At 55.7% G+C, this 20,069-nt stretch overlaps 5 protein-coding genes across 5 annotated transcripts; 1 reads left to right on the top strand and 4 right to left on the bottom strand.

The window, feature by feature from the left end:
- Positions 1 to 660: 660 nt before the first annotated feature.
- Positions 661 to 13,127, bottom strand: CkaCkLH20_04557 (uncharacterized protein; the record flags this gene model as incomplete). The annotated part of the gene is made up of 5 exons (XM_038887276.1): positions 661 to 1,428; positions 1,480 to 2,933; positions 2,983 to 3,416; positions 4,973 to 5,284; positions 12,574 to 13,127. The coding sequence occupies 5 exons, from the start codon at positions 13,125 to 13,127 to the stop codon at positions 661 to 663; spliced, it is 3,522 nt and encodes a 1,173-aa protein (XP_038747442.1).
- Positions 13,128 to 13,896: 769 nt separating this feature from the next.
- On the bottom strand, positions 13,897 to 14,655 carry CkaCkLH20_04556 (uncharacterized protein; the record flags this gene model as incomplete). The annotated part of the gene is made up of 1 exon (XM_038887275.1): positions 13,897 to 14,655. One exon carries the CDS (start codon positions 14,653 to 14,655, stop codon positions 13,897 to 13,899), a length of 759 nt encoding a protein of 252 aa, XP_038747441.1.
- Positions 14,656 to 15,493: 838 nt separating this feature from the next.
- CkaCkLH20_04555 (uncharacterized protein) lies at positions 15,494 to 16,520 on the bottom strand (the record flags this gene model as incomplete). Its single annotated transcript, XM_038887274.1, has 2 exons — positions 15,494 to 16,006; positions 16,059 to 16,520. 2 exons carry the CDS (start codon positions 16,518 to 16,520, stop codon positions 15,494 to 15,496), a joined length of 975 nt encoding a protein of 324 aa, XP_038747440.1.
- A 1,461-nt stretch (positions 16,521 to 17,981) lies between these two features.
- On the top strand, positions 17,982 to 18,785 carry CkaCkLH20_04554 (uncharacterized protein; the record flags this gene model as incomplete). The annotated part of the gene is made up of 2 exons (XM_038887273.1): positions 17,982 to 18,487; positions 18,539 to 18,785. 2 exons carry the CDS (start codon positions 17,982 to 17,984, stop codon positions 18,783 to 18,785), a joined length of 753 nt encoding a protein of 250 aa, XP_038747439.1.
- Positions 18,786 to 18,838: 53 nt separating this feature from the next.
- On the bottom strand, positions 18,839 to 19,616 carry CkaCkLH20_04553 (uncharacterized protein; the record flags this gene model as incomplete). Its single annotated transcript, XM_038887272.1, has 2 exons — positions 18,839 to 19,140; positions 19,205 to 19,616. 2 exons carry the CDS (start codon positions 19,614 to 19,616, stop codon positions 18,839 to 18,841), a joined length of 714 nt encoding a protein of 237 aa, XP_038747438.1.
- Between the last annotated feature and the right edge of the window lie 453 nt (positions 19,617 to 20,069).

Below are 20,069 nucleotides of genomic sequence, written 5' to 3'. Positions count from 1 at the left end.
ACTCACTAGGCTCCCGATAGGCCGGGAGCGCCCGGGGTGTCTTCTATGCCGCGTGCAAGGTTCGACGTGGCGAACGACGTGGTGGTGTTGGATGAAGGGTGCGAAGACCTTAGTTGTGAATGCCCTCGGGTGGAGGAGAATCGGCGGTGTCGGCAATAGACAATCGTGAGCGTGTCTGGCGTAGGTTGCTCCTATCGTGGCAGGCTTCACTGAATTCACTGGGCGATTTAGAAAGGGGATGATTTTGACAGCTGAATACAAGTTCATTTGCTTCAATATTCACACAGCGGGACTTGGTCGTCCAGGTATATCCAAATAAAAACTAGCGGACAAACGCCACGAGGTAATACACCATCCAGGGGAGCGCTCTTGGATCTGACGAGCAATCCCTCATCCTCATCCATGAGCCATTGTGGTCCAGTCCCAATATGTGCTGTGTGTGTTGAATGCGCCGACCAAAAGACCCGGGGGGATAATGCGTTGGTTTGTTTTTGTGTTCCACAGTTTCCACAGACCGTAATCATCATGCGTAAAGACCAAGCCCAAGAAAAAAGCAGATGGCCGAACCCGACATGGCATTTAACATCTCGAATCGTAACTTCCGTGGTATCCTCCTCCTCCTCCTCCTCTTCACTAATTACAGGATTATGGTGGTGTAGTTTATGGTTGGCGCGCTAGCCTGGGCAGCGAGTCGAGCCGGAGTTCGACGGGCGGGCGCTGGATTTCCAAGCTGCGGCTCGGTGCCCTCCTGCCGCCCGGCGTGCGCGGGTGAGCGACGTTGACGCGGCCGCCGCGCTCTGAGATGCGGGCCGGCCCTTCGTCGGAGTCGGAGTCCTCCTCGGGCTCGTCGTAGCCGTAGTCAGCGAGTCGCGCAAAGTAGTCCGCCAGACCGTCCACGCTGGGGGTACCGACGATGACGTCGTACTGCGGCGGCGGTGTCTGGGCGGTCTGGTTCTCGGCCGGGGGCGGGGGTGTCTCGGCGTCGAAGGCAGGCGGGTTGTATGAAGGTACACGCAGGAGGTGAATGGGTCGCGCCTGGTTGTCGAGAGGGTCGACTGAGGTCTGCGAGTTTGGCGGCGAGGACCGGCCGCCTGCTGGTGTGGGTGTCGGTGATGCGGGTAGATGGGCGGCTTGCGGTGGTGCGGGGAGGTCGGCGGCGGCGTCCGTGATGGTGAGAGCGCTGGTGGACAGGTTGTTGGGTGATCCCTCAGGCGGCCCGGCGATGGTCGCGGCGTCGGGGCATCCGCAGGAAGTCTGGCGACTCTGGGCCATGAGGCTGTCAGGGCCAGAGTATTCGGGCAGGGCAGTGTTTGCTTGTGTCGCGCGGCAGTTGAGAACCGTGAACGGCGAGTCAATGCTGATCTCGAAGTGACGGCGCTTGGTACCGGTAGGATCTTCGGGGTCGATGCGAGAGATTCGCATGACGATCTAGTTATGTTAGCTCTTCGTTCGTGAATATCTTGACAGGATTAGTCTTACCTTGATCCAGTGGTACACGTTGACGTTCTTCCAACTGCAGTCGGGATGCAAGCGCAGCTGCTTGTCCTTCGCCATGGTATCGCACGTGGGCAATTGCACGTTCATCTCAATCTCAGTCGAACCCCAGTAACTCTCCAATCCGAGGTCCAAATCTCCTAAAATGTTGTCGACCGGTTCCGGGAGGGGTTCCGGCATCACGCCATGACGCGAGGCGTCGGCAGCTCGACGCATGGCTGCAGCCTCCCGGGCCTCCCGGCGTTGGCGGGGGGTCAGCTCGCCGCCATTGAGCACGCGGACATCCGACGATGCGTATGCTGGGTCCAGAGGCTTTCCAGCGGTCTTCTCGAGAAGCAGGATTTTCCTACCGGGGTCTTTGCGCGTGACTCTGCGGTCGTTGGTCCAGTATTCGATGGACTCCGTCACGAAGACCTTGAGCTTGTGTACCTGGACCTTGGCAAGCGGCGTGAGTTTGAAAGCGATCGGGATCTTGGTGCCGATGGGGAATGATTTGCCGGAGATGATAATGTCGTAGTGAAGTTGATCCTCCCACTGACGACTGATTGAAATGGGTTCTGTCATCTCGAGCGAGAGCTGGTCCGGCACGCGCACGATGGCCACCTCCTTGGAACCGTGCAAGTTGGGCTTGAATGCACCGGCGCGCTCGACAGTCGCTTGCAATTCCCACTTCACAGAGCCGTATTGCAACTTTGTCGTCTCGAGCTGGTGGTGGTCGATGGGGAGCTCGAAAGTATATTCGTAAGTGCCGGGGTAAAACACCTTGTAGCCCTTGGCCTGGTTGCCATTGGGGTTGTCGCCTTTGCCGAAGCTGCGCGACTGGTTGGACTGGAGTGAAAGACGCTTCAGCTCCTTCGCAGTAAGGCCTTGACCTTGGCGGTTCTGGGGTATCGAGAGAAGCGAGGGAGAAATGGAGTTGCGGGGCGATCCGGATGCGAGGTTTGTCGACGACGAATTCGATGAGCTGTTCTTCAGCACGTATTGGCACTGGTTGCCGTAGTCGGTTTCCCACCCATCGTTCATGGCGTTGAAGAAAGTCAGAACTTGTGTCCGTAATGACTCTTCCTCGTAGAGATCGACCTTTAGTGGGGGAATTCCCTCGGGCCATTCTGTCCGCGCCTTGCCCGCCAACTTCAAGCTGATTCCCTTGATCTTGACGTTCTTGGACACCTTCAATTGCAGCTTTCCACGGAGCAGCGCAGTTCCGCCTTGTGAGTGATGGCGATGACCGTCGTGTTCGAATCCGGTAAGGAAGATGTTGGGCTCGGCCATGAGAATCGAGCAGCTCACGCCGCTGCCGTGTGCGACGGGCTTCGGAATCTCGGTCACCATTGATGTCACATTGCTCTTCGCACTTCGCACCGACATCAAACTGCTTCGTTGGCCGGGTGTGTTGTACTGAGCACTCAGCAGAGGCGGGCGCAATGCCTCAGCCATAGCTGCTGACCGTAGTGCCATTGTGTCTTCCTCCGGAACCACCAAATCTACCTCTCTGTACGTAGAGAGTCTGTTGAGAAAGCTCGGTGCCCTGCTGGGCGGTCTCGACAGGGTTGCTGTTGACGCACGCGATGTCGATCGGCTCGGGACTTGCTTCTGCGAGAGCGAGAAAAATTGCTTGATGCTGAATTTGAGTGACGACTTCCCGAGTGAGGTGGTGGTCGGCGACACTGCCTTTGACGGTTTCCTCCTCTTGGCGGGGCGCTCTGGTTGAGGTCGGAGTTCGTGGGGTACAAAGCCTGAGGGCCAGGACGTGATGTGTATTGATCTCGGTCTGACTTGGCGAGCGCGGATGGGCGGTGTTGGCAATCGGCTTGGCTGTTGTTGTGTGGACGGAGGGTCTAGTAGGTATCTTGGACAGTAGTAGACGCCGCCTCGGGTGGATGTTGGAATCCAGTTTTCCGTTCGCCGAGATCGCTCCGAGTCTGTCATGGTCGGCATTGTTAGACGCTGCGGGTTGGAAGATTCATGAACATGGACGAGTGGCCGAGTGACAAAAAGTCCGCATTCACTCAACCTTCGGCAGGGGCGCGGTTTGCCGGGTATATAAAAAAGATAACAGAAAAGCACAGATGTGTTGTTGTGTTGAGGTATAGAGAGGTGGTTGTAAGAGAAGATTGGCTCAGGAACAGTACAGTATGTAGGGAGGAAAAGTGTCTGGGGTACAGGGCCAGATTAGGTGCATAAGATGGTTCTATGCGCTGGCAAAAAGCAAGTGAGGGTATCCATAGGAAGAGATCGGGTCAAGGAGTGTCGGGCATCGAGGGCTAGTTAGGGATGATGGGGGTTTGAGGAGGGATGCAGGGTTGACGGTGATAATAATGTTGCGGTGATGGGATGGGACGCTGAGCGGTGCGAGCACGACACATGGGAGACAGGCATGGGCATAAGAAATGGTGCCGTCTGGTCTGGACTGGGAGTGGAAAGGCAAGGCGAGGCAAAGGCAAGGTACAACAAGATGGGGACGACGCTAGGCGGGACGAGCCAGAGAAAAGGAAGCAGACGGGTATTGCGTATATCGTGCTAAGGTAGGGTGAAGTAGGTATGAGAAGAAGCAGGACGTACCGATGTGATCAGAGTCAGGCGTGCATGCGATCAGTCATTGACAGCCGGGGGGGCCTTATTCCATTCCACCCTCGGACCTCCTGATGGGAGCGGGAAAAAAGCAAGAAGCTTGAGTTGATTTCTGTGTTTGGCGGAGTAGGTAGACAAAGTCTAGTTGCTTGGTACGACCGGACAGGAGTGTGTGTCTTGTTGCACTGCTGTGAGAAAGAGGTCAGGAATGAGCGCGTATGGGGTACGGTACGGAGCGGTTGGCGGTACGTAGAGGAGGGAAGAGAGATCGGAGGGTGGGAAAAGTAACGTGTGTGTGGGAAGTAGATTGTTCGGTAGGCTTCAGTCCACTTGAGCGGAGGCCAATGAAAGATCCGTCCAGTACAGTCGGACAAGATACCGCAGGATGGATGAGCGGGCAGCAGAAGCAAGACGCATACGCAGACGCGAAGCAGCAGCAGCAGTAGCAGCAGCAGCAGCAACTGAAGTCCGGACCAGTCAAGCTCCGTCCGTGTTGGCTCGATCTCACGTTTTGCCTTCTGACTGCCTCAGTGAGAAGACAGAGGATGGGAGCCCCGCGCGCAACGCCAACGCCACACAGGTACGGATTACCAGGACGCCAGAAGTCTCGGGGAGGTCTGGTGGGGGTTGATGGTGATGGGGGGAATGGGGATGCTGTGAGCAACTGCAAAGGGACGGACTCGAACCGACGAGTGAGGTGTTGGCAACAGGGAAGATGTCGCCAACGATGAGGGGAATGGAGGGGCAGCGATGATTGACGATGGGGAAGTGGGAAGGCGAGGCGAGGCGGCCAGAGAACAATGACGAGACGTTGATTTGCCCTTGTTCGCCGGCGTGGGGACGGAACGAGAAGAGAGTAAAGACAAGGCCAGGCAAGGCAAGGCAAGCCGGATCCAGGGTTACTCACGGCAAGGCAAGGCACTGCGGGGATTGCGATGCGACGGTATCCCGACCTCTGTATGCGCTGCTCGACGGCGACAGGCTGGACTGCCGGGCCTGCTGCAAGGCGTGGAAGTGGGAATTGGCTTTGTCGTCGCTCCTAGGCGGCGAGATAGACACAGCAGCGGATTGGATGCTGGCTTCTCCTGCTGCGACAGCGGCCCTCGGGCTGGCTTGCTGGCCCTGCAAGGATGATGTCGGGCGGTATTCAAGAGCACCTGCGACGCGGTCGCGGTGAGTGATGTGCAGGTTGCGGTGTACGCCCTGTGTCCTTTGTCCTCTGAGAGAGAGAGATTTGCGCTCGTTCTCCTGCGGGGAGGGATAGGGGAAAGCCAAAATGGGGGAAACGGGCGGAACGGACGGTCTGCCTTTCTTTCTGTGCTCGCAAGAAAAGACGAGGCGACGGGGGTATGTATGGGTTGAATCTTGGGATGAGATGTTTAGAAGGTGAGGGGGAGAAAGAGAAGAATTCGATAGCGCAGGGGACGGGGAGAGAAGGAGGGGGGGGCCAGCAGGCAAATGGGAAATACCTTACGATGGCGGACGAGGCGGGATGAGATGGAATGGTATCTTGGATGGTGTGCGGGCTTAGTGTAGTAGTAGAATTGAGAGTAAAGTAATTACTGCACGTACGTTTGTTCTGTTCGGCCCAACGCAAGGCACAATACGAGAGCTTGCTGCGAGTTTCTCTTTTGTTTCTGCTGCCCGGAAACACTGGAAAAGACAGGAGTTGTAGACAGACAGGATGAGACGCAACAACACGAGGACGAGTAAATCAGGTTTGTGTGTGTTTTGATGAAGATTACTGCGTTGGACGAAGACGTACGTAGTCTGGTAAAAGTACCACAGATAGACCGCAGACAGACATGGGTTACCAGATGCAATACGTAGTCCACGTCAAGTCCCAAGACCAGTCCAGCCTGGGCAGTCCAGTGTCGAGAGTACCTTTTCCCACAGTCTTTTCTCTTTGGGCCAGTCTCTCTCTTCGCTCATAACTTGAACGAGTGGTTTCGGCAAGAAAAAAAAAGGCCACAAAAGAGAGACACACACTATTGCTGACTGGCTCAGGGTCCGGATCCCAAGGGAGCTCCCGGTTCGACCGTGTCAACACACTCAGCAAACCGACATGACCAAAATGCGGACCTATGATGTAGCCATTGCCTTGGTAAGAATCCCTGCTTGGGAGCTTTTCCAAATGCTTTTCTGTGGTCTTTCTCTTTCAAATTTCTAGTGTCCGCACTTCTCCACCGTTAGTAACACGCTACGAGACTTGTGGGCTATCTTACCTTAACACCAAAGTCTCTCGGAGTCTGGGCTGGGTCGACCGGCTGGGGTTTAGCTGGGCGAATTCCAATTGTCTGGTGCCCCTGCAGTTGTGTCTCTCACTACGGCGTTTTTGGCTGTGCGAATTGACAAGTGCTGACAGTGCCAATATGTTTTTCTTCAAGAGTTGGCTGTCAGTAAGCAGAACCTGGGACTTCAAGTTCCGTGTTGCCAATCAACACCACGTCGAGAACGGTCTAGCTTGACACGCGGTGGGCCGTATTCGTGGCAGTGTGGCTGGTGTCCAGGAAAATTGAACTTGTCTTGTGTCAGTTGGCACATGCAAGGCGATCCGCGGCGCCCTCAGTACGCAGTACCGCCGTAACGTGCATCGGCCTAGAGGGTTGTTAATGAAGAAGCATGAACTCCAATGTAGCCAGTACGCGGTCCTCCGAACTGCTTCATCTGGCTACCCTTGACTTTGGGTCGCTTCCTCTCGGGGCCTCCCCTGGATATTGGGCACAATAAGCTCGATGGTCCGGCAATGCTCGCAGGCACTGCCCAGAGCAGACGAAGGGAGGTGCCGCCATCGAAGGGCATATCCGCAACCAATATCAGGCAATGATTGCTCTGTCACCCGCGCCAAAACAAGCGATGATGACGATGTCGAGGAGCGGTTCCCAAGATGCCGGATGAGTTGGCGCCGCGAACTGCTGCCACACTGCCGGTGTCCGTGTTGCTGCTGGAGCTTTTCGCTACCCACACGCCGACGTTGCCGACTTCTAGAAAAAAATTGAAATGAATGAATGCAACGCGATAGATATCGATGTAATGACAGTAAGCATTGGCCTGTCGTTGTCATGCTGCGCTCACCAATGTGGATGTGCCGTGTTGCCGCGTCTAATCCGTGTTAGTGTATCGGTAGCTTCAACTCTGCTGTGTTTTTGCTCGACAGATCAACATGGACCAACACCAAGTCAGTTAGGACGTGGTAGGTGGCCTCCCCAGATGCCGAGCTTCGGAGTTTTTGCCCGCCAATAGACGAGCAACGGCAAACTGATTTCTGAGCGACTTCGCACAACATCACATCACCTCCGCGACAATCTCTGCAATGTTGAATATCAGCCCGCTGAAAACTGCGTCCAGGCCTTCCACAATCCAGCGTGAGGTGCCTCTCGCCCACATTCGCGGAGCCGTATGACATGCGACGCTACCATGGTTCGCTCCACGCCATGCGATGGCCACAAAACCACGCCAGTCTTGAGCATCGGAAAAGCTCTGAGTGGCCGACATGCTCACAAGAAACCCATCGAGACCCTGGCGAATCCTGCGAGTCCCATTGGCTTCTCCGGGGTCATGAGCCACACATCTGGGCACACTCTCTTCCTGAGCCAAGTCCATGTCCGAGTCATCATCGCGAAAGTCAAGGGACGTGCCGCGGAGACGGTGAGAACTTGACACTTGACAGCTCGGAACGCGTGGAACGACGAGATGCAGACATCTGCTGAAGAGGCAATTGACACGTCGTGGTGCTAGACATGCTCGCCTGAATAGGGCGATTGGGGCGTTGGAACGGAAACGTCGCGCGCAACACTCCCAGCCGTGCGGCGCCAAACGGTCTTGTTTCACGTCGCACGCTCGTTCGCATCATGGTGCTTATCCATTTCCCATCTCCCGCCCTTTCGCATTGAAGCGCAATCTCTGCCATCTCAACTCTGGTGTTCCAAACCGACAGACCCGACTTAGCCGGGCTAACCTAGAAGCTGTTGCATTGAAACTGGCGGCTGGGGCTGTCAACAGGGGACCACGTAGCACAGAAATGCAATCCGAAGTCGTGAGTGGCTCGCCACCTTGGAAGAAAACATTCTGCAAGCACTCTATCGGAGAAGAGTCAGGAACAGCGCAGTTGAAAAACCACCTTCTTTGGGTGTCGACAAGGCTGTCCCCAGGTAGCCCGTCAAGCCACTGTAGGCGACCAACTGTTTGAGCGGTGAAGTGGCAGGGCGAACGATGAATAGACTGCTGGGAAAGGCATGGCATCCTAGCCGCCGACCGAACATTGCCCTGCTTTTCTCGCGGCCTAAGCCGAACGATCGGGGCTGAGTGTGAAGTTGCTCACTCCTGACGTCTTTGCGATATTGGCGCGTTCACCAATCTGGCACTCATAGCACGTCTTGGTAACAGAAGTCCCTGCAGCGACTGCTGCACCACAGATGCTGTTGAAGCAGTTGCCAAGTTGGAGTCCCAAGACGGCAGATTCGCACCCGTCTATGTGGGGACGAGGTGGCACTCCTGGCGCGGGCCGATGGTAGTAGTAAACAGCTTTAACTTGATGGCAGTGATACGGCGATGTTGATAGTGGTAGGAGGACATGACATATTAGTCGCTGGGCGTGTCTCTCACCGCGTCGTTGGAGATTGAAGAGGCGGATGACGGATCAGATTGAATGCATGGTATTATTCGCCAAGCTGTAAGGTAGGTATCTGTAGGTTGTGTCGCGAGACTTCTTGGTAGGGGTCGAGCTATGACTTGGCAGGTGCATGGTCGCATGAAGCCTGCGAGTCAACGGATACGACGTCTAATTCGAGCCGTCGCGTAGATGTTCTTAGTTGTCTTGTATTCGAAGGACGTATCTGTCCAGCTCCAGCTTTGGATCGAGTCGAAACGAGGCTCTAGCGCGAATTCAAGTCGACGAGAAACAGTAGCGCGGTTATGCAGTGCAGCATGGCATGCGTATGGTTGGCTGTCGAGTTATGAAGCTGTGCGCGTGTGAGCCGTTCCAAGCTGAGCTTACCTGCTGGCGCCTGCTTGTGCGACGAGTGTGTCGTCAATGGAAGCCAAATTCAAGAATTGGAGAACGCCTGCGTCGTCACTGTCAAGATGCGGCGCGCCTGGGTGCGTAGTAAGTATCCGTACACAGCTGGTGGTGTCGCAACGTCTTTGCATGGAATTCTGCGCTTGATGGGCTGGAAGAGTTGAGCAGAATTTGGCGCAAGAGATCCGACCGCGGTGGCTGTCGCTGAAGAACGACGAACCATCAGGCGTAGATCCGAGTCCCGTGGTTAAGCTCTTGGTCGTCGGATATGCGTTGAGCTGGTTTATTTTTCGCATAGTTTTTTCACCAAGGTGGCATCGGTTGAGCCGGCTGCTGATGATGTTTCCCCAAGACTTGGCCAGGCAACATGAGGAAGATCATTTGGAAGGCGATAGAGACAAAAATCAAAAGTGCATGCCGTTTGTGACAGGGTCGACTGGAATGAACCAAAAGGGAAAGAGGACATGGGCTAAAAAGTTGGGACTGGGATGGAAGGTGTGGGGAAAGGCACAACCCTGCTTCCTGCCATGATCAAGATCGACGCCGCTGAGGTCATCAGGAGCTCAATTGTGGGGCCTCGTGAGTCGTGGATTCGTAACCCCTCTGCACCTTGCTGCAACTTTCTGCAAGTGCTTTCCGACTGCCTCTGATTGCCTCCTTCCTCGACCGTCTGCCGAGCTTTAGAGGAGGAAAAGGCAAGAGTGAGATTTTCATAGATTGGAAAGGTATTGGGTTGGGCAAGAGGGAGAGTCACGATGTTACCTGCCATCTCTTTCGGTTAAAGTAAAGCGTCACCGCCTCTAATGCCGCCCTAGCTCCCAATTGGCAGTCGCGCATTATCAAAGCAGCCCAATTGAGACAACTAACAGCCTGATAATTCATGGATTTTAAGAAAACACCAGCAAATGACCAGTGTCAGGTATCTGACCTCACCGCAATCTTGGTAACAAGGCAACAAAGCCATCCGCCCTGAACTCGGTAAATGTCCATTGGATTGCCATTCATCAACGTCGGGCAACAACAGCACACACGCTAGCGAAACCCCATTCAGAACATCGCCGTCCAGATTGAGAAAAAGCCCTTGCTCATTGTCTGCATCGTCGTTTCGTCCTCCGCCTGGGTAACGCCGCTGATCGCGGGATTTCCCCGATATGCCAGCCTCACCACAGCCCAATAAACAGCCTCATCGACCATCCCACCGCATCCACCTTACCGCTCCTCCGCCGATCACTCACTCAATCCCGTCGCCAACGTCCACGGGTGCCACACATGCGTATGGAATCCCCTCCCACCGCCCGCCTCTCTTCTCGCCAGCCCCTGACGCTCCAATTCTGCCCGCCGTCACCATTTCCTCGGATCTTACGCGCCGGATCGGTCACTGTCAGCCACCAAATCGATCTCCCTGAAGATCCCGGCAATTAACTCCGCGCCAACGCCCGCCGCTAGGAGCCTTACTAAGGCATGCAGTTGGCGGCGCCGCCTCGGGCAGCCCTACTATTGCATGCCTCGGGCATTACCAGCCATCACAATCACAATTTCACAATAGCGCCAACAGTCGACATGATGACTGTCCCCGAAGTGTGCGCTATCGACTATCCTACGCCATCTGCACAGCACCAGAGCCGCATATGACGATTGATGCCGCCAAGTCCGTCCACCGTCTGAACCGGACGGTCCGCCCGGCCCGTGTCAAGCGCTGAGAAAGATTCCATTGCTCTACCTACCTAGATACCCTACCGTCTCGAGCTGTGCCTCCGGACCTCCGGCATCATCGCTCGACATCATTTTCGAATTCTCCAACATGCCGGAAGCCCGTTTGATGCAAGTCACTGCTGCCGCCGCCACGCGATCCCAGCTCCTCGGTTCAAAGGCGTCTTCTCTTTCAACAGCGAGCGCGCTTGTCCGGAAATGACGGACCACGTCGGACCATGCATTCGAGCTTCAAATTCTCCCGTTGATGCTTTGTCGATTCGCGCCACTCGTCATATTGGACCCTGAAGGCGCATCGGGCTGCTGCCAAGATTTTCGACCATCTCGAAGTCCCTCAGGGGCACGCATACGCATACGCATGCATGTCACTTGGCGTCCGTTGGTGTCCCAATTTACTTCGACCTCGCGCCGCAGTGGACTGCTTCGGCCTGTGGCTTGCATGCTTCTGTTGTCTTCCAGCTGCGCAATGATGGTAGTAAATCGGTATCGCGAAGAGATCTGGACAGAACAAACCCGTTCGTCAAAGTCCCGTGGAATCCCACGATACGCCTTCTGTTGTCTCCGAAGAGCTGCTTTTTCCACCAGTAGCGCGCCTGTCAGACACCCTCATCCCAAACGAGATCCTACTCGTCGGTTTTCCGAGTGAACCACCCTTCAACGGAAAGCTGCCTCCGCCCATGAATTCGATCCAATCAAGCCAGCCGCGGCTTACGTCTTGTTGCTGAACCCATCTCAACCAAAGTGCCAAAAGCATGAACAATGTAGACCTAAGTGAAGGCCCTCATAGGTGCTCCAGCCGCTGTGCCGCTGAAAGGAATGGTGTCGATGTTCAGCTGACTGCCGCGAGAACGTGGTGCAATGAGAAGACGAGGCAGATGCATTCGTACGGCGAGCAACTCCTGGCAGCTCGCTGAGTTCGCAATCTGCTTCTCGTCATCCTTCTCCTCGACACTTCGCTGAACCTTTGAGTTTGATATCGTGAATCGAGGCAGGCCGTGAACCACCGTCCGAAATCTTGCTGCGTCGTCATTCCGCAACCTGAGATCCACGCCGCGAGGGGCATGAGAGGATTGGCAGCTGCGTTGAAGATGGCCTTCATTGAGTTACGGGACTGGCTGAACGCCGGGGACTCCAGCACTTCGTACGTGATGTCGAGATCAGCTCTGAAGTGAAGAGCTGTCAACTCATGCTAATATCATTTCAGCTTATTTGGACTGGCGGCTGTCGCGCTCGTGGGCTGCGCGACTGGAATGGTCTTGACCAAGGCCATCAGGATGTATCGTGAGGGAATGGCGGTCGAAGAGGCTCTGGTGAAGACTGGAGCCTATTAGAAGGCGAACAAGCATATCGCCTCACTTCGGCGCGGAGGCTTTCCTTGATCATGAAATGGCGCACACGATCGTGGTGGAATATTATGTTGAAGTTTGGGATATCTCGGTGTATTTGATGGGCGGCACTCTTTCGCTATAGTCTCGGTCTACGGACGAAGTCTTCCTATCTCGTTTCCTTCTACCTGTTTACGCACCTAGATCTCAACAGGTCTCTCTATACCCCAGGACAGAAGAAAAGTTGCTCTGGGTATACAAGTTCACATCATGCGTAGCACGACCTCAAACCATCTAGCCTCGTGCAAGGCGCCGACGATGGCATCGTAGATGCTCCCACCGACCTCCCTTCGCTCTACCAGCTGAAGGCTCGAAAGTCCTCGGCATCAAAGCATCTCCCATCACAACCTCGTCTGCCCCTCCTCCCTCCTCCTCCGGAACCCATCCAAAACCAACCTCATCATCTGCCCATTCGTGACCGGAGTCTCCTTCCCCCCAACCCTCTGCGCCCTAACCTCCTCCTCCGAAGCCCAGACGTAATCCTGGTGCTCCTCCGGATCGATCCTCACACCCATCTCCTCCCCCGTCTTCTCCTCCGCCCCCCTCACCCTCACCTCGAACGCGAACCGACAAAACACGACCGTCCCCGTCCGATTCGTAAACACGCTGCCCGGCTCCCTCCCCTCCCCCTCGCTCACCACCCTCACGACCTCCACCGCCTCCAGTCCGGCCTCCTCCCACAGCTCCCGCGCGCACGCAATCAGCAGCGACGCGTCCTCCGCGTCCGCCGCCCCGCCGGGCGTCTCCCACAGGTTCGGCATGCTGTCGTGCGCGGCGCGCTGGAGGAGGAGGATGCGGTCGCGGGCGTCGAAGACGAGCGCGCCCGTCGCGAGGCCGTCCCAGTGCTTGTCGTTCGCCGCGAGCCAGGCCTTGGCGGGGAGGTTGTAGGGCTCGAGGGAGGGCGGGTGGGTGAGGGTGAAGGTTGGCGGCGAGGGCTTTGCGGAGGCCATTTTTCTTTTCTGCTTTTCTTTTCTTCTGGGTTGTGAGGGGTTTGTTTTGTGTCAGTATTCTTGTTTGATGGCTTTTACTGGAGAGAGAGAGACTGACGTGATGAGGATGTCGATGAAGCTGAGTCGGAGTGAGCAGGCGCGCGGGGTTTTTGGGCCGCTACGATTTGGCGGCGCGCTGCTGACGGTTCGGATGCCTCGCGAGGCGGATTCTCAGGCTGAGACGGATCGAGCTGCCGCCTGATGGTCCAAATTTTTTGATTCGCTCAAGATGACTGCCGTTGAAAAAGAGATGTCGACGATGAAACGGAGGAAACGCGGGAGATCGCCCACCGCGGTCCCCTGGGTCCGGGAGGTTGCATTCGGCGCCGGAACCGGTGGAGACGGGATGCTGTGAGACCAGCCCGCGTCACGACATCAACCGCCGGGCTTCTCATTTTTTATTACATTTGCCTTCACATGGCCATAGAATATGATGGAAAGTAATTAAGTGGACGAAAAAAATATGTGTACCACCAGAAGCCAGCAAAGAAGAAGGGCAAAAACAAAAACACAAAAAAAAACAATGAGCCGCTCCAGGATATATATAGAGCTACCGAGTTCGAACCCTCGAACTTTGCCGAAACCAGGCATACAATTCCACCCCTAGGCCATGTTGCAACTGTCGCCGACTCATTGTTGAAGGCCATGGCACGAACGTGGACCATAAGGGTAAGTACGCGCCTTCCTTCAAAGACTGGGTGGTCTCCCAGGCACCTACTCACTAGGTACCTTACTGAAAGGGATAAGGCCGCCTGGCCAACCGAAAAGGCACAATCCTCCCAATAAGTCCTGTCCGTGGAGGAGGAACGACCGGATCGTCGCCATCTCCAGGTCTGACTCTGCGAACGTGAAAAGTCTCGATCCTCCCCGTCGGCCCCAGACGCCCGGCATCACCGCTCTCGATGGCCCGCCTCCATTCCTGCATCTGCCCCGGTCCGGCAATCATGGCTCTCACCTCTTCCGGACGCGCACGTCTCTCCTCGTCAAGTCGCCTCCAATTCCAAGCAACCTCATCCGCCGGCCTCACCTCGCCGGCGGGCAGCGCAGGAGGAACAGGCGGGAATACCCTCTCTCCGCCCTCGCCTTCACCCTCTCCCCCCTCATCCGCGTCGACATCGAGCAGCTCCTCTCCCCCCTCACCGTCCTCAGCGGGGTGAAACCGATTCGGTCGTTCGCAGTCTACGTGTCGTCCACCGCGTCTCCTCCTCTCGCCCTTTCTCTCTACCCATGTCTTCCTCGACGGCCGCGTCTTCAGGTCCAGCTCGAGGTAGCGCGCCACCTTGCCCAGGAAGCCGTCGGGGGTATGGTCTACTTTTCCTTTGGGGTATATGAGGCAGTTCTCGCCGCAGGGGACGTCGTTTTTGGAGTTACGGGCGCGTCGGACTGTTTGGAATCGCGGCCGCGAGGGGCCCGGTTCTTCGGTGACCTGTCTTACCATGACGTTGACTGTTCCGATCTGACTGTCTCGATGAAGCTTTAAGTTGCCCATGTCTTGATGATTGGAGATGGAGGCGCGCGTTTTATCGAACTCAACATGCCGCACCTCATCACCAGCATGGACTGGGCTTCCCCGGTGAATCATCACGTCCTCAAACATTCACGAGCATGGCCAAATGTGTGTAACTACTTGATTGTGTTTCTGTATGCTCGATGCTATGGCTTCATCCAGACTGGCTCTCATCCAGTATCCGTAAAGCCTCCAACGCCATGTACCTGCCTGTCCTGAACCTGGTTTCAAGAAAACCGTCCCAGAAAAGTTGGTATCCCATTGCGTTCCAAAACCCCACGGCCAAACTGTGACAAACATAGTTGTCCATTATGCGGGGTCGCCAATTGCGATGATGAGAGAGGGGAAAAAGAAGGTAATGACTGTGGTGGTTTGTGTGACATAGGAGAAGAGGGAAAGAGCCTTGACCGCGATGTAGGAGAAGGGGTGTCGATCCGTAATAATTCGTACAAGTAGAAGTCTGCTGAGTATGCATGTGCTCGTTTGAGAAGAACCATTGATCCGGAGACCAAAGAACTTCATTGAGGTTCAAAGCCAATAACAAGTGATTGCATGCTGCCGCGCGACGTGACAAGGACATGGGCATGATGAGTTACCCGAAGCGTGAGCTGGCGGGAAAGCTGAAGAAAGCCCTGTCTGTGTAATGATATTTGGGGAAAAAAGAATGAAAGGAATGCAGGGCGGAGACAAGGCAAAGTCGCAGAAGCCTTTATGCTGTCGCGCGTGTGGCAACAAAGACTGGCAAGCGATTCCTGTGATTGTCAGTTTGTGTCTGTGATGGGCCAGTGTGGTGAAGAAACTTACAGATTGCTTCTCAGACTTAGACGTCAGAAGCGTGGCTGGAGGCAGTGCTGATGCCAAGGCCGTGGACCTCCTCCTCCAAGTCGCTGTCGAGGATCCAGTTCTGGGGAACGTAGTCGTCACTGGCAGGGTCGATGAAGGCCTTGTACCACTCATCGTACTTCCACTCCTCTCGGATGTCCTCCAACATCTCCTTGAGGCTGGCAGGAAGGTTGCAGTACATGTCAGGATCCATCTGCTGAACCTTGGAGTTGAGGCTCAAGACGGTGCTGGTAAGGAGATCCTTGGCGGCCTTGAGCTCGTTGACCTGGTTGTTAGAGTTGACACACTTGCAGTACCACTGATAGGCCACGACGTTGGAGGAATGGAGCATCTGACGAAGCTGCTCATTCTCGAAGCGAGTAGTCTGAAGCTCGCGGAAGAGCATGGGGCTGTCATTGCGACTGAGACGACCCGAGATGGGAATGATGTACGGGTTGCGCAAGACCCTGGGGGTGTCCGAGGCACCATCCAGACCAAAGGAAGCAGTGCCCTGAGTGTGTTAGATCAAGAAGCCCCAACTTGAGGGAGTTGAGGACACATACCTGAGACTGGGAGCCTTGGGCCTTGGGGGTCTTGTCCTCCTTCTTCTCGGAGGAGTGGATGTCCTTGGAGCCACGGTGCTCTGGGAGAATGGTGGCAATGCCATCCTTGCCAGCAGAGGCAGAGGCAAAGCGACCAGGAATGCGGTCAGAGGGACCAGTGGAAGTGGTGGGGACAACCGAGCTGCGGCGAGAAGCAGAGTTGGAGTCGCTGGTAACGCCCATACCATTGGCGCCAGACATCATCATGGACTCGCCCTTGGAGTGATCCATGTTGGGGGCAGAAGGCTCCTCAGCAACAACGGGGCGCTGGAAGGAGGCCTGGTCCTTCTGGTCCTGGGGAGCAGCGGGATGGGCAGCAGGTCCAGTCTCCTTGGAGGAGGCGGGGACAATGACGCCAGCGACCTGCTGGCCAGGCGCGCCAGTGTAGGGGATGGTGTAGGGGGAGCTCTCGTTGGAAGACATGATTGAGACAGGTCTGTAGGTGATTAGAATAATGGTGTGAAGACTGTAAGAAAAATCTTAGCTGTGGATGTACCTTGAAGAATGAAGCTGTAGTGCTGGTTGAAGTGATTCTTGTGGGAGATAAACAGCTCGTGTGAACGGCGCGGTCGATAGAAGCTCACGATCCTTTTTATCGGGTCAAGACAACTGGTGAATGGTGATTCAGGTTGCGTTGCGATGCAAAGGGTGATGAGGTTGAAGTTGGGTTGTTGTGAGGTAGAAGGAAGAGAGGTTGTGATGGAAGGGTGGTGGGTGGAGAAAAGGTTGAGGTGGTGGGTGGTCAAAAGGCTGAGGTGGAAGTAAGGTCGCGTAAAGATTTTTCTCAAGGTGGAGGGCAGACAATAATGATTCAGCGTCAACCTTTTTTGATTTATTGTTGTGGGTGGAAGAAGGGCAAAGAAGGTCGAGGGAGAGGATGAGGGTGGCCTTTTTTTTATTCGACCGTCTTTGTTTACAGAGTCAAGAAGGCAGGCACGTCGGTTTGGGTTGACCACCAGTGCCTTCCATACGCAGTATTTACGAGCCTTTCTACATGCTTCGAGGGGTCTAAGCCTAAGGGCAGTCCAGCTTTGACTGGTGTAGATATTGAGGAGTGGCCCCAGAAGACCAAGTAGCTGTAAGCTGGCAGCACGTATATACATCTCGTCCCTGGCTTTTCTCGAGGTGATGTTACTCATGCGTATGATGGAGTCTTCTGCTTAGATCATGAGTAAGTACTTGCCAATAGCTGAGATGCTGGGTCGACGCACTTACACGGAGCCTGCCCTCCACTGTCCCGTGGAAGGTCTACATGCTTTTTTGGAGCCCCAGATACCCGGCTTTTATTCAAGTCCGCCCTAAGACAGAAGGCCCTGGTTAAGCCAGCAACTCTAAAAAATACATCAGTTTGAATATTGCTACCTAGACTAAAGTCATGAGCTGCCTAGCAGACTTGACGTGACGTGACCCATCGCAGGCTTGAGGCAGAGCAGTGAGAGCTGAGTTCCGCCTGAATATCCTCCCGCTGGCTAATCGGGAAATAACTGGCCACTGTACCTGCAGAAAATGCTCTGACACATAAAATTACACAAAACGCAGCGGCCTCGAGTGCTGGTCGTCGACAGAAAGCCATCACGTGTTTCCCGGACGACAAGACGGCCCCACTTCGGGATGCCAAGAACGGCGCTAAGGGGGGAAAGGTGGCACACCGCCCAGGGGCGTGCTGACGGGACCTTCAGGTCGTGGTGCCCGTACCTTACGAAAGTGTCTTGGCTCAGCCTCGTCTTTCTCACGTTCAGCTCATCGTAGGTATCTTAGATTCCAGGCGTGCGTGGAGGAATAGCTGGATCAATCGTAGGCAATCACCTCCCCTAGCTGCCCGTCAAACACACAAAATCGGCCTACTGTAGGACTGGCCGGTGATGCTTCCACCAATACAACCCAATGGATCCCGTCACACAGTCAGACAGCCCCCTGTCCATCGCAGCCAACGTCGCTGGCATCCTCACCTTCATCGTAGCCATTGTCGCCGCCGCATATGTCAGAATAACGTACCTCCGCAACAGCGACGATGAGTATTTCCGAGTAAAGGCGTCGCTGTCCTGGTACAAGACAGAGTCGACGTGGCTCTCCGAGCTGATCCGCGCCGCCGGCGAGAGCTCACGTCACCAGAACCAAACAGAGTACGAGATGTGCGCCTTCGTCATGGACGACCTGGTGAAGCTGGAGCAGCGCATCCTGGAGCTGGTGGCCGAGGCAGAGACCAAGGCCGCCGGCTCAGACACTGAGAAGCAAGGGTCGTCGTGGACCCTAGTTCCGAAAAGCTGGACCTTCACGACGAACGTGGCCATGGCCTGGCTACCCGTCCGCACCAAGACGCTAGACCTGGTGCGGCAGAGGGAGGCGATGACGGGCCGCGTCCAGTTCACACAGATGAGCATGATTTCTTCGTAGGCGTTGTTCTGTCCCTGGTCTGATTTGTGTGTTGACATTTGGCGCAGGAGAATTCGCGATTTGGAGTCACGGGCGACGTGGACTGAGGCGAGATCCGAAGAAAGCTTTATTCGAATGGAGAGCCAGATTGCCGAGCAGAGAGCTCATATCCACCGGCTGGAAGATCTCGTCTACCGTCTGATGCACCGGAAGCGACTGTCGGCCGACTCACCACCGGTGGTGGACGACGTGTCGCGGCAAGCATCGACCCCCTCGCAGCCAGGCCCTGAAGAGAAGAGAGGCCGCGATCGATGACTCAGCTCTCTCCCGGCCAACAGATCGATGTCTAGGTGAGGGTGTTCGGCTCGTCATTTAATATCGTATCCTCCTTGCAACAAAAACGCCGCCGCGACAGCCAAGCTCGCGGCGCACACGGCCAGGTCGAGCTCCAGGACGGACCAAATCCACAAACACCCGAGCGTCGGAGCTTGCTTCAGAGTGTGGAGGTAGCTGTACTTGTTGGTGATGTAGATCAAGTAGCACCCGGCGGAGACGCTCATGGCGAAGAAGAGGGCCTGGCGGACGGGGTGCTGGAAGCGGTGCGGCAGTCCCGGGATGAAATCCGGGCTCGACTTGTGTTCGTGGAGGTTATGGAATAGGAAGAAGAGAACTGGCATCATTCGTAAGTCAGTCGAGGGAACCATCAACTCGCAGTCATGGACCGGAACACTCACCCAAGAACGCGACCACAGTCCGAGTGATGACTGTTGGCAAGTCAATTGCAATGGCGTACTGGTTCTGGACGAGCACGTCGAGAGTACCGTGGACCATCGCCAGGCTGACCGTCCACAGCAGCGAGTCCATTATACGTTCTACGAAAGGGGAGAGCAAAGCTTCGTCGCCCTCTTCCTCGTCGTCGTCCTCGTTCTCTCCATTGCTTCCAACTTGAGCCTTGGGTCGGTCGATTCGGACGGCGCCTTCTGGGACATTCTGGTTTCTTTTTCTCGCCTCGTCTTCTTGCTGGAAGAGACCTCTCTCCTGGGCGAGCTGCAGCAAAGTAGCTTCGGTAGGGCCTGATCGATCTGGCTGGGCCAGGGGGATGCCTTTGGGGTCCTTCAACTTTTTCTCCTTGCCCTTCTTGGCCATGTTTGCGATTTGCTTGCCGCCTGTCTTAACGTAGAAAACTCAATTGTTGCTCGATCGAATTGAGGAATATCGGATGCTTCGTCTCGTCAGCCAGCGCACCGGACCAAAATAGCTGCAGGGAAAGTCGTCGTCGGTGCCGTCTGGTCGCGTGCCGTTAGCTGACAAAGACTGGACCTGACAGCTCCAAGGAACCGTTCATCAGAACACACTTCAGCCCGAGCTCCCCGCTGTCAGCTCTTCATCCCCCTGCAGGGTCATCGTTCCAGTGACCTCAGGACCTCCCCGCCCGCCAATGAGGCGCTGTCGCCGGCCCCTCCAGGCGGCATTGGCGCCCCAAGGAACCCGTTCCGCGATCTGTCACCGCCTGCGGTTTTCGGCCGCGAAACACACCGCCCGCCGGTAGTGGCGGGATTCAGAGGACACTGGAATCGGTCCAGAATCGTCCACGGCCCA

This window comes from Colletotrichum karsti (genome assembly GCF_011947395.1).
Source record: "Colletotrichum karsti strain CkLH20 chromosome Unknown Scaffold12, whole genome shotgun sequence".
In the NCBI taxonomy this organism is placed as follows: domain Eukaryota; kingdom Fungi; phylum Ascomycota; class Sordariomycetes; order Glomerellales; family Glomerellaceae; genus Colletotrichum; species Colletotrichum karsti.
This window is presented reverse-complemented; position numbering and strand designations above follow the sequence as displayed.